The sequence below is a fragment of the Pteropus medius genome, unplaced genomic scaffold (genome assembly GCF_902729225.1).
Source record: "Pteropus medius unplaced genomic scaffold, Ma_sr-lr_union100, whole genome shotgun sequence".
Classification (NCBI taxonomy): Eukaryota; Metazoa; Chordata; class Mammalia; order Chiroptera; family Pteropodidae; genus Pteropus; species Pteropus medius.
Window position 1 is genome coordinate 4,093,080 of NW_024355327.1, and position 12,559 is coordinate 4,105,638.

Here is a 12,559-nt window from a genome sequence, read left to right on the forward strand (position 1 = left end):
TATTCCGTCATCCCTCTGTAAAGCGCCAAAGCATCCCTGGTATTGCATTTGCTAGTTCTCAGTAGAGCTATTTAACTAGAATCTGGAAACATTTTCCCTGAGGGCTCTTTTCAGACAGCAGTAAAATGTAGCTGGAGACATACTGAGTAAATGGAAAAGAAAAATCAAATTAGACCAAGAATTTTTTTAATCTCTTATTCTCACTGAAGCCCTCAAAGAAAATACCGTGATTCATACTTTGCTCGTTTGGGTCAGGCATAAAACCTCCATAGATCCAGTAACCTGTAAATGTTCTGGTTTTAAAATTGTACCAGCCTGCTTTGCTGGATCACAGCACTAAATCATGCAGCAATAGTTTCTTTTTCGTACTTGGGAATGTCAAATTGCCAAAGAGCAGCCTGAAGTTTATTTCCAAGTGGTCAATGCCTTAGGAAAGGAGTTTTAATTACAATCTCATGTAGCATCACTGCACACAACCTGCAGAGGGGCACGCATTTGCATCGTGCATATGTCTTGTAACCACGTAGAGAACGCCCATCTAACTGGGTCTTGTAAAATGGACAGCAAAGTCAGCAGAACCTTAGAAAAGATGACACAGCAGGTGAAACAGAGCTGAATCTTCTCTTGTCGTGCCAAGCATGTAATGCCCCCTGCTCCTTTTTAAAGCAAGAGAACCCAATTGGCATTTGCCCTTTAGCTTCCCTATTCTGATACAGACTCTGTGACCCAGCAGCTTTACCCATTAAAGAAACAGATCCAAGAGTCTCTGGGTTCTGAAGTACATGCAGGATTATCTGACACCAAGTCCTGCTTCCCCAGGAAATCTCCCATCTCACTTGCTGCAATGCAGTTTGTGTCACCAAAGGGGGTGATATCACAATGCTGACATTTCCAGCCCATGGCAGAGAGCCATTTAGAGAAATTCAGGGATGCTCAAGAACCTGTGTGTGTGTGTGTATGTGTGTGTGTGCACACGCACGCATATGTGCATGTGTGCACGTACATGCGTATGTGTGTGTGTATGGGTTCATTATGCCAGTGGTGCAGCTCTGACGTAAAATATTTTTTAAATCCTCTGCTGGGAACAGATGCTCAGAAGCCAAGAACTGGACAGGGAGCATTCTGAAGGGCACTGTCACCTGAAAACAGCAGGGCTATTGGATCTTTCTCTAAGGCACTTTAGTAATTATGATGTGATGTCTCTCATGTCGAGAGATTCATCCTTTGCATTTTGGAACTGAGACTTCCCAGTGTTTGGAGAGTTTCCTGCTGTCTGTTCAGTTCAAGAAGCCAAGAAGCTGAGGTACCCAGCAGCCCGGATTCATTCTCTGTCTTGGAAAAGTATTTCACTGCTTCAGGAAATTGTGAAGTCTCTCCTGGCCACGTTGTGGAATTGTTTTTGTGCTTTTCTCGTAGTTTTTTAATTTTTCTATTTAAATGGCAGAAAGGTTGGGTCTATTTCAAAGAAATGTTCTGATTTCTGAGGCTGGCAAGGGCATAAAATGACATGAGAGTTTCTCGGCAGAATTCCAAATCCAGGCAAGATTTTTCCAAGGACCTACTATGTTTAAAACACCCTGCAGGGATGTCCTGGAGAATCTGAAGTTCTGGCTTAACCCTCGAAACTTTGAAAGAAAGCAATGACTGAAAAAGAAAGATGAGCGTCTTGAGGTTCTCTCTGGAAATGACTGAGGTTCGCCACAACATTTGGCACATTTGGCTTTTTCCAGCAAAATCTGGTGTCTTCATGTGCTGTCCTGCATCTACCACAGGTCAGATGGAGCTTAGGAAGGCAAGGGTAACTGTTCTCTTTGTCTTTGTAAGGTGTTTGGTCTGTCATCTCTCTCTTTCAGCCTGTTTTTATATGTTTTATGTGGAGACGATTTCTTTTGCTGTCTGGTTGTTATTTATAAGTATTAATGTGTACATTTCAAATATACTGATGATACAAATTTGTTTTCTTAAGAGATAGTAATGGAACTTATTTTAAAATTTTTTAATTTAATTAACTAGAAAAAAAAACATTGTGCTTCAGAAAAGCCATTTCATAAAAGAAATTTGGAGAGTGGCTTCAGGCAAGGTGGTGAAAAGGTTTGTAAAAGATGAAACCAGAAGCGTCAAAAGACAGCTGCCTGACAAGGTCATTGGGTGGGAAATCTGAGGCAGCTTTTCTCTACAGGAAGAGTTGGAGAGAATGGTTTTACTGAGTAGAATCTTCCCAATTTAAAAGCTGGCAGATACTGGGAGTGAGGAGTAAGGAGCAGATCCGGCCATTTGCCGTCTGCTCAGAAGCTGCTTCTGCTGACATTCTCCTGCCGTTACTCCTTCCCTGGCTCTTAAGCCAAGTCATCTCCACACAGCTGAAGTGAGACAGGGCACCATTTACATCCCACAGATCGGCGTGCAGCCAGCAGATCATGGAGTGGGACATGACTGTATTGTGGAGTTATGTTGTCTTCGTAATTGACCTTGACATTTTCTTTTCCTTTTTTTTTTTTTTTTAACCCTACAGGAGCCTAGTAATAAACGGGTCAAACCCCTTTCCAGAGTCACATCACTAGCAAACCTCATCCCTCCCGTGAAGGCCACACCATTGAAGCGCTTCGGCCAAACCCTGCAGGTAAGAAAGACACGGTGGGTTCATGTCTCCAGCAAACCTGTTATGTAGGAGAGGACATTTCTGTTTTACCCAGAACCTGCCCTGGTTTCAGACTGACCTGAATCAAAATTTATTTCAATAGAAGAGAGCAAGTGAGGGTACTGAAAGGAAGAAAGAGGTATTTTAAAGTTGTAAACGGGATACGGCGGAGTCCTTAGAGATGTTACTTGAGGAGTCATTTCTGTCAGGTCTTTCCTCACAATTGTATTTCCGAGTCATGTGCACCATCCAGGTGCACTCTCACAGGTTTTGTCCTAAAATATCTATGGGCCTCTCAAGGAAACTAGCACATGACGTGAGCCAGAGGGCAAGAGAGCTTTATGGCTTAGATTGGGATCTGCATATTACAGTACATGAAAAAAATTCAGCCCACCTTCTGTCATCTTATGGCTCATGAGCTAGGAATGGTTTTACTTTTTTTAATGGCTGGGCAGAAAAAGCAAAAGACGAATGATACAACATGTGAAAATTATATAAAATTCAAATTTTGTCCATAAATAAAGTTTTGTTGGAACATAGGCATGCCCAAATATTTATACGTTGTCTATGTCTGCTTTTGCACTGTAGTAGCAGAGTTGAGTAGTTGTGCCAGAGACCATATTGTCTACAAGGCCAAAAATATTTATTAACTTGCCCTTTACAGAAAATGTTTGCTGATCTCTGGCATAGAACAAGGGCCCTGGATGTGAAGTATCTCAGTTCTGACCTCAGCTCTATCTCTTAAAGACTTTGTCACCTTGGGCAGATAACTTAACATCTCTAGGTCTTGCTTTTATTCCTAATGGGTAAACTGGGGGTGATGCCACTAGCTCTTCCATAGAATCATTGTAAAGATTTATAAGATAGGGCATTTAAAGGACTTAGTATAGTGCCTTAGCCCTTAGTTAGCAATCAGTAATTTACTAATTAGTTAGCTAAGTAGTAAATATTATCTACTATAATAATTATTTGGTTAACAAGTGGTTGTAGTTATTCTTGTTCTAAAGCTTCTGATAAAGTTTACCTTTTAAAGTGAAAATTGAGATTTGTCTAAGACCTTATACCCAATTAATCATAAAAATCTTCTTGTAGATTGAAGTCATGCTATGAAAAGGCTCACCTTGTTTAGCTGAGAAATGATCTTGAGTCTGCCATTCCTCACTTGTCCTGAAAACTTTCTTTGTAGTATTTTTATCTTGACTTTGTGAGTGATTAAGAAAACTGTGGACTGGAACCCAAGGCCCTTCCCATGCTGTGACAATCTGTGACTTGAGAACTATTTGAATGACTCTCATTCCCTCCTGTTGTTGCTTCCTCATCATTCAGCCAATGTGCTGCCACGACTCCACATAGCCCAAGCTGTTCTCTCTGCTTTCCTATAGGTGCTGTTCCTCTCCAGTGCTTTTACCCTTCCCTGCCCATTCCTTTGTTAATTCTGCTAACAGTTTCTCCTGAATGAATACTTCATCACAAAATTAGCTATAGATTTGGCTCTATTTCTCTTGGTGCTTGGGTTTCTGGGCCCCTGGGTATCCCGTGATCCCCTTTGTGGGAGAACAGAGGAGAAAAAAATAAGGGCATCAAGGGGAGCCAGACGAAGGGCTTTGAAGCTAGTGGAGAAAATGTGTTTAACTTCTCTCCCCCATGACCAGTCTCCCTCAGCTTTCTGGCCAAGTTCATCACAAGCTCCCCTTGTAAGATTCATCACTGCCTTAGTCCTGCACATCTGGTCTTGCACTGAGTTCTGCTTTTTGAAAATTCTTTAGCCTGTCTACTGCTATTTCACCCTTTCCATTCCAGTAGCTGTGGCTCAAGTTCATTCACTCTGGAGTTATTTCCCCTCTTGATTACAAGACCTCCATGTTGCTAGCTATGTCTTCCTGTTGTCTTTTCTAGGACAGTCCACCCTCTGCCCCAGGAAGGGTCTCACTCATCCAACAGGCATTGAGTGGGCCCTCATCATGCACCAGGCTCTACTTCCTGCCCTCATGCTGCTTACATTCTAGATAAAGTTGACATCTGGCCCTCAAGCTGTATTTTGTTTGGCTGCACAGTGTTTTGAGCTGACATTTGGAAATCAAAGCAGTCCGTGTAAGAATCTGGATTTCTGACCTCTCAAGGAATTGGAAGGCCTGATGATGCTAGGCCTGTGTTCCCACATGGCAGTAATGAGCTGGACCTGCATAGCCAGACATCTGTCACCTACAAATGTCCCCACTTCTCTCATTTGTCTTCTCAACACCTGGCCCCTTCCAGTCACTGTCATCACCTTGACTAGCCTGTAAACTCTGTGCTCCTGGGTTTAGAGAAAGCACTGCCTCTGCCTCCTACCACAGCCCAGCCCTTACTCCATTGTCATACCTTCACAATCTTTCCTTTAGCTTCCCAGACAACGTTTGTTTCTGTTTCCTACTTCTGTCCTACACAGATCCTACACAGGGAACACTGCAGGAAATATTTAATCACCTTGGAAATTTGTTTTGACTTACAGAACTGAGACAGAAAGAAATCAAACTATATATGAACAGACTGAGGTTAAGCAAAGATGAGAAAGCCAGACCCGAGTGAGGGATATGACATGTGGAAATTGGTTTTTAAAACCTCAGTTTTTTGTAGCAAAATAATTTTTTTATTTACTTTTATCAAATATCATAATAACTAGCTAACTCTAGGCTCCATTTATGGACAGAAACAACCTGGCAGATGCAGAACAGTTATTCATAATGATTATGCACACAGACACAGAGAGAACCTTGAACAGTGTGCTTCTGTTGTGAACGTGTCCTTGGGGAGTCAGCCAAAGGAAATATGCCCCTGAGGTTGTATTCAAAGTAAGACGGCCATGTTTGTAGGGTGATCTGCAAAGCACGAAGAATGCCATTTTGCCCCACTCCCCAAATATTTCCCTGTCAGTCATCTTGGTGCATGCAGTGCAAGTTCTGCAGAATTATTTCCAGTACTAGTATCTCAATACTATTCTCATGACTTTATTGCTTCTCTTACCAGCTAGAATAGTATAGGATGCTAATGAAACCTGAGGAGCAGGGAGGATGAGGGGAAGAGGGAGGCCCCAAAGTACTCAGTGGGCCAACTTCACATTCTTTTCCATTTTGCCTATGGTGGTCTTGATGCCCATTCTAGAAGGAGAGGAATGGAGAACAAGGAGTGTAGGGGCTGCCCCAAACCTCTCAGCAGTCGTTTATTTCTTACCCATATGTGTGCATGTATACCTGTTCTACTTCCAAAAACAAATCAAGTCTGTGATTGAACAGCTTCGTTCTTTGCCGCAATACCATGTTTCCCTGGCTCCTGGCATCTTACAGTCTTATGTATCCCTTCGCATATCCAGTTATGTCTCTCAGGTTGGGCACCTTCTATTATAGGAGAAGAGATAACTTAGGCCCTAATACCCAAACACGATTCTTTAACCAGTAATGGAACGCTTAGCAGTCCTTCCTCTGGCTCCTCTGGAGACCACAGGTTAGCCCAGGAGGATATTGTGAGAGCTCGGGGCTGGCAGCCTCTTCCAAAAAGGTTAAAAACCCAGTTACAAATGGAGCGGTCCCTGCAGCAGCAGTTCAGCAAGACACTGCAGGACTTGTTCTCTCTTGCCTCCCCTGTGTCCCATATGGACTGGGGGCTTGGGCCTCAGCACAAAGGCGGCATTTGTAGAAGTCAGAGAGGGACAGCCAACTGCATGGCACTCCGTCTGCTTCTGACAAGGGAGGTTAATGCTTCTGGTAGATGGAGCACAGATGTCTGGATCCCTCTGGGCCTATAAATCCCCTCACTGGCCTGCCAGAGAGGAAAATCCGGCCCAGCTCTGAGAGGGGCCTGCATACACTCCTGTGGAGTGAAGAAGGCAAGCTTGCCCTAGACTAGTCAACCAGTCACCTCCCCGTCACAGCTGTGCACACCTGGTGGACTCATTTGAGTCCAGCGAGTGCTATGGACTGCTGTGCTCATTACACTGTGATTGCGCCCTGCCTTCTCTTTGAACATGAACTTTATTTCTTTTCCGTTATAAAAGTATATGTTCATTGTGGAAAAATACAGAAAAGGAGAAAGGGAGAAGAATATATGTAGCCTCACACTTCAAAACAACTCTTCTTATTATTTCAATAATTTCCTTCCAGCGTTATTCTAGGTATAACTACAAATGTCCACACTCTGGGCCTAATTTGACTTAGAGTCTATCCAGCCTTATCTCTGTGTGATCTGCTCATTTTGAGATGAAACCTTCCACAGGGACTGTGGATGATCAGTTTCTCTTGCATCTCTATTGTTCTTGGCCTCACATATTTCCAAGCCATGCAGTTAGGTATGTAAAGGATCTTCTTCATCATCGTTATGGCCTCTTGGGGGAATTTCACCTTGATTAAAGTTAAATAATCCTGTTTATTTCTTTTAATGCTTTTGACCTTGAGTTTTGTTTTGTCTTTTTTGTTTTTGTTTTTTGACATCTTACCTAGTGTATTTTGCTCCATCCGTTTTATTTTCATCCTCCGTTTGTCATTTAGTTAAATGAGAATTTTATTGTGGCTTAAGGGATATATTATATCACCGTTATTCTTTGAAAATATATTAATGGACAGAGTATATATTATTCCAGTGTGTCGATGTAATTTATTTTACATAATCCGTCTCCTCTATTAATGAATATTTAGGCTGTGAATATTTTTATATTAAATAACTCTATATCAAATGACTTTTAAAGGCATTTGTCCTTTTTTAAAAAAAGTACCTTCTATTGTTCTTTCTTTTCTGGTCATATAATATCATCATAAAAAATTGAAAAATATAGAGAAGCATAGAAAAAGGAATAAAAGTCACTTGTAATCGCGTCTCCCCACCAAAAAACTTCTGTGAACATTTTGGTATATACTCAGGCAATCTTTTCTTTTACTATATACCTGCATGTGTATTTTTTAAAAGCAAAATCATATCATATGTTCTGTTTTTTAACTTGCTTTTGTCTTAACGGCTTAAAATAATCCTACAGTGTGAGAATATACTTTTATGTTATTAATATTTTTCACAGACCTGATTCTAAATGGATATTATATAATATTTCATTGAAAGGATATACCAGTTTATTTAATCATTTTTCCATTGTTGTATATTTTTTCCCATTTTTCCAGCATTATAGATGACACGGCTTAAACATCCTGATCACAAATCTTGTGTGTATCTGTATTTCTTTCTTTCCTTAGATTATATTCCCAGAGGTAGAATTCTGGTCAAGGGGTGTGAACACTAAGAAGCATATTGATATCACTAGAGATAAGGCCTCTGTTCTCAATGTGTATCTGTCCTGGACAGACCTGCTTCTCTGCGTTCTCAGATCCTAATTCTAGATTCATAGTCATATTTCTCCCTCTCTTTTGACACAGTTTTCCCTTCTACTGTGACAGCTTCACAAGATGGCTCTTCCCAGGAGCCGCATAACTTTTCCATGTATGCCAAGTTTGTCACACTTTGCTTTGTATCGGCAGCACCTAACACTATGCATTACTTAGGATATACTCAGAAATTGGTAGTTACTATTATTATCACTTTTCTTACTAGAAAAGGTTGCCATTGCTCTTCCTTGGGGCTCTTCAGGAACTGGCAGTAGGTGCCCCACCTAGTAATGCTATTCAACTGGGCTACTTCACAGTAGAAAATGAGTCCCCTCCCAACTCATATCCCCTCAGGGAAGATTGTCGTGGCCGAAGAGGAGCTTCCGGTTAACCACAGCTTCTGATGCTCCATTCCCTGGCCCCTAGATCTGGAAATTATTTCATGTAACCCAGACTCAACAGAAAATATGATATATTAGTGGTCTCCATTAAATCCTTATATGGATTGTGTTATTTGTTCCCCTATAGACTTGTTGGGAAGGTAGTCAGTATGAAAAAGGAGACAGTACCTGCTCTTGAGAAGGGTAAAATGTACTTAGTAAAAGTTGTCTAAGATATATTAGAAAGTGGGGGAAAAAAAGGAAATTCAAAACCATTGTATCCCAATTAATAGTACACACCTATAGTAGTGTATGTATAGGAAAAAACCAGAAACATCATCAAATTCTTAATAGTGATTATCTCTCAAATACAATTATAAGAGACTTCTATAGTTCTTTTGTTTTCTGTCTTGTGTTTCCCTCCTCCTTTTTATTTCTCCACTACATAAGAATTACAAATCAGGAGAGAATTAATAAATAGGCTGAGCTATTGATTTTTATGTTTTACATTATAAATTTATATCATGCTTGAATTTTTAAAATAATTATATATTTTTTATACCTTTGCAACCAGACAAAATGTATCAGATTTGAAAATCTTATATGATATACTAAGAGAGGGAGCTTAGTAATGGCCTGGGGGAGGAGGTTAAAAGAAAGGTGGAAGATTTGTGTTGCACCTGGAGTGGTTCAGAGATGATGAGGATGAAAAGGAGAGAAGACATTTCAGATTTAAGGAAGAAGTATGAGAAGACTGATGCCGTGTGTGTGTGTATGTGTCTGTGTGAGTGTGTGTTGGAGGAAGCAACAGAAACTGCCTTGTTGTCTGTAAGGTAAAGGTGTAGCTAAGAAGTGACCTGAATACCATGTCAAGAGAAACTCCTGACTTTCTGCTGTCTTTACTATTGCTGGAATAATAGTTAGACCATTGTAATCATTAACTATTATAATTTAAAGCTTGTCATTTTGTATTTAGTAATAACAACTTCTATTAGTTGGGTGTTTACAATGAGCCAGGTTCCACGTAAAGCACTTTATGTTCGTGGCTTCATTTCATCTCCACCATAACAATACAAAATAGGAGTCATCACCACTTGATAGGGGAGAAATTTGAAGATTGAAAAATGTACCCAAAGTCACATAGCCAGTAAGTGCAGAAGCTGAGATTCTGTAGCCTTTTTACAATGCCTCTAAGATATATTAGAAAGTGGGGAAAAAAGGAAATTCAAAACATTCAAAACTTTTTTGCAAAAAGTCAGTCTGGTCATCATAAAATGTGCAGTTTGCCAGGTTCTAAAAATAATGGCCAGACTTTCCATCTGAGGGCATCCCATCTTACTGCTGATTCTTACTGTCTGTTTGCCTGTGTGGCAAGGAGAGTCGTTGCCATTTCAGCCTATGGAAGATTTTATCGTTAACATTATCATGCAAAAGCCATTTTATGGTGCCCAGTGAAGAGGCTGGGCTGCTGTCCCAAGCCTCTGAAAGGCTTTTTAATTTTTGTCTTGCACTAAGTAAATTGTACATTGTTTTCCCCACACCTAAACCAAATATTGTCTTCAGTTTTTCATTCTTCTCAGAATCTCTCCCAACTACAGAAAGTTTTCTCCTTGCACTGGGTCTGTGGGGTTTGACAGTTATTAATTGTGAATTGATCATGTGCCTTTTTACCATATTTTTAATGTGCATTAATCTAAACCAGATTCTGTATACATGATTTTTTTGTCTATGGCATCACTTTGAACTCGGTCTTCACTGTCTTGCATGTTTGCTGGTTTTATTTTTTCTAAGTTAATATCTCTTCATTATGGAAAAACTGCAAAGTAAGTATAGAGAAGAATGAGAATTAAAATAAAAATTATCCATAGTCTCACCATACAGGGTAACACCTATTAACATTTTGTATTTAAATAGGAATCTTTCTCCTCTTAACTCTGTATGTGAGACCTTCCCATTATCATTAAGCTTTTCTCAAAAAAGATGTTTTTAAAAACTATACAAGGTTCCATTTTATGGTTACACTATATTTAACTTATCCCTATTATTGGTCATTTTAGGCTGTTTCCAGAGCTTTCGCTTTTATAAACAACATTGTGATGCTGAGGGGTTTTCTCCTCCTATAAGTTACCCTAAAGGTGATTCCTCAAGAAGCTGTTTGGTCCAAATAGTTCATCAGTTGCGTCAGCTGTTTGATAATGAACGAAAGCATATGTAAATAAGCACTAACGATGGCTGTGCAATCAGTAATATAGTAACAATGATAGGTAAGATCCATTTCCTACTAACCACGTACCAGGCATTTGACTGAACCCCTGACATACTTTTTCATATCTGATCCTCAGTACAACTTTGTGAGGTACTTATTGCTATGACCCTTTTACAGATAAGGAAGCTGAGACCCAGAGAAATTAACTTGTTCTATATCCCTCAGCTATTGAGTTGACTTGAAGCCATGTCTGTTTTACTCAAAAGCCTGTGTTCTTAACCAAAATCTATGTTTTGTAGACAAAAGACTGGACTCAGATCCTATCCAACACTTACCTTGTGCCAGTCACTTAATCCTCCGGTACTGGGATTTCTCATTATTTAAAAACGGGCAAAATACAAGAACCTGCTCAGTGCCTCTCCCAGGACTAGCATGAGGGTCAAATGTGATGGAGGCCACACAGCTGGGAAGTGTTATTTCTTAATTTAAGTTAATTACTCTAATCAAGCCTTACATGAGAGACTCCTCCAGAATACTGTTGGAGAATATTTTCCAGTCCCAGCCATAACCACTCTACATTTTGTAACAGCAACATAGAAATATGTTTTCCTCTCTCTAACTTCCAATCCATTTAATAATAAACTCTAACTTCCAATCCATTTAATAATAAACCATCTGCTACAAAATATCAATGGTAAGTATAGAGACTTTCCCTGGCTTGAACTCTTTATTGGAGCATGTTATCTTTGGCTGTGGAGACCTTCTGGTTTTGGAAAAGGGCGGGGGAGCACTCTGCTGAACAGGCGGCATTAACAACCAAATCTGTTCCATCATGCCTAACCTGCTGGGTTTACATTTCCTCTGACATGTGTAAAAGGGCCCCCTTTTCCCACCTGACAGATAGTTCCCTTTGCACCTGCAGCATCTTTTCCACATATCCAGCTCAAGCATAAACACAAGCACCCATTTCCTAAATCTGCATTATTTTTGCCTGTTATAGCCACTGTTATTTTAGCTGCTTTGGCTAATTACGAGCTTTGGGTTTTTGACTCATTTGCTGTGCCAGATTCCCTCATGGAAACTCTTGCTTGTCCTGGAACATTTTTCACTTTAGGCTCAGAATCTCCACACTTGGGGGTGGGGGAGAATCTATGTATGTGTTTCTATTTTGTACAGAGTCCCTCACTTTGAGGTGAGCCCCTCCTTGTCACCTTGGGCCAGTGTTTCTCACCCCTGTGGACACTCAGCAATGTCTGGTGATGTTTGTTTTGTCACAACTAGGGTGGGGGACACTACTGGCATCTAGTGTTTAGAGGTAAGGATACTACGAAATAACCTTACAATGTACAGGACAACCCCTTACAACAAAGAATTTTCTGGTTCAAAGTATCAGTGGTGACAAGGTTGAGAATCCCCACCACAGACTGAGAATTAGCCTGAAACTCATCTATTTGGGCACACCCACCCACCACACTTGAATCTTACCCTAGGGGAAGCAGGGTGGGATATTGTTTAAAAATATCTTATCTTAGGGGGGCATGGACTGAAATAGACCAGACTCGGATGTCATTCTGAGTTCACCACTCACCTAGGTTTAAGTTCTGGTGCACCATTCGTTAGTTGCATGACCTTGAGCAAAGTGTCACCCTCTCTGAGCCTCAAGTTTCCCCATCTATAAAACAAGGGTAGGAATCCCTATCCCTTAGGTATAGGATTCCTAAAGCTGTCCTCACAGTGCCCAGCACATAGAAGCATGCCGTCCATTCACAGATCCTACTCTGTACCAGGTGCTGATGAACCCATCAGTGAGCAGAACAGATAGATATCCTTGCCTTCAAGGTGCTTTACTTTCTCTTGGGAGGAAACAGACATGTCAGAAAAAATGGTAAATGATACCATATGGCACATGTGAAAGTAGAGAAAAATAGCGTGAGGGGGTGGCAGTGGCAGGGATACTGAAAGGAACTTGGCTGTTCTTTCTCAAGAGATAGCC

At 40.6% G+C, this 12,559-nt stretch overlaps 1 protein-coding gene across 7 annotated transcripts in view; it reads left to right on the forward strand.

Annotated features, from left to right (window-relative positions):
• ARHGEF3 (Rho guanine nucleotide exchange factor 3) overlaps positions 1 to 12,559 on the forward strand; it is a 279,695-nt gene that overhangs the window by 239,725 nt on the left and 27,411 nt on the right. For 5 of the 7 annotated variants that reach the window (XM_039858606.1, XM_039858605.1, XM_039858607.1 and 2 more), the window contains one exon: positions 2,513 to 2,620. In XM_039858606.1, coding sequence (XP_039714540.1) covers positions 2,513 to 2,620 — 108 coding nt within the window. Of the gene's footprint in view, positions 1 to 985; positions 1,799 to 2,512; positions 2,621 to 12,559 lie in introns of those variants that run through there. The other 2 variants (XM_039858611.1, XM_039858609.1) reach the window with 2 other exon arrangements.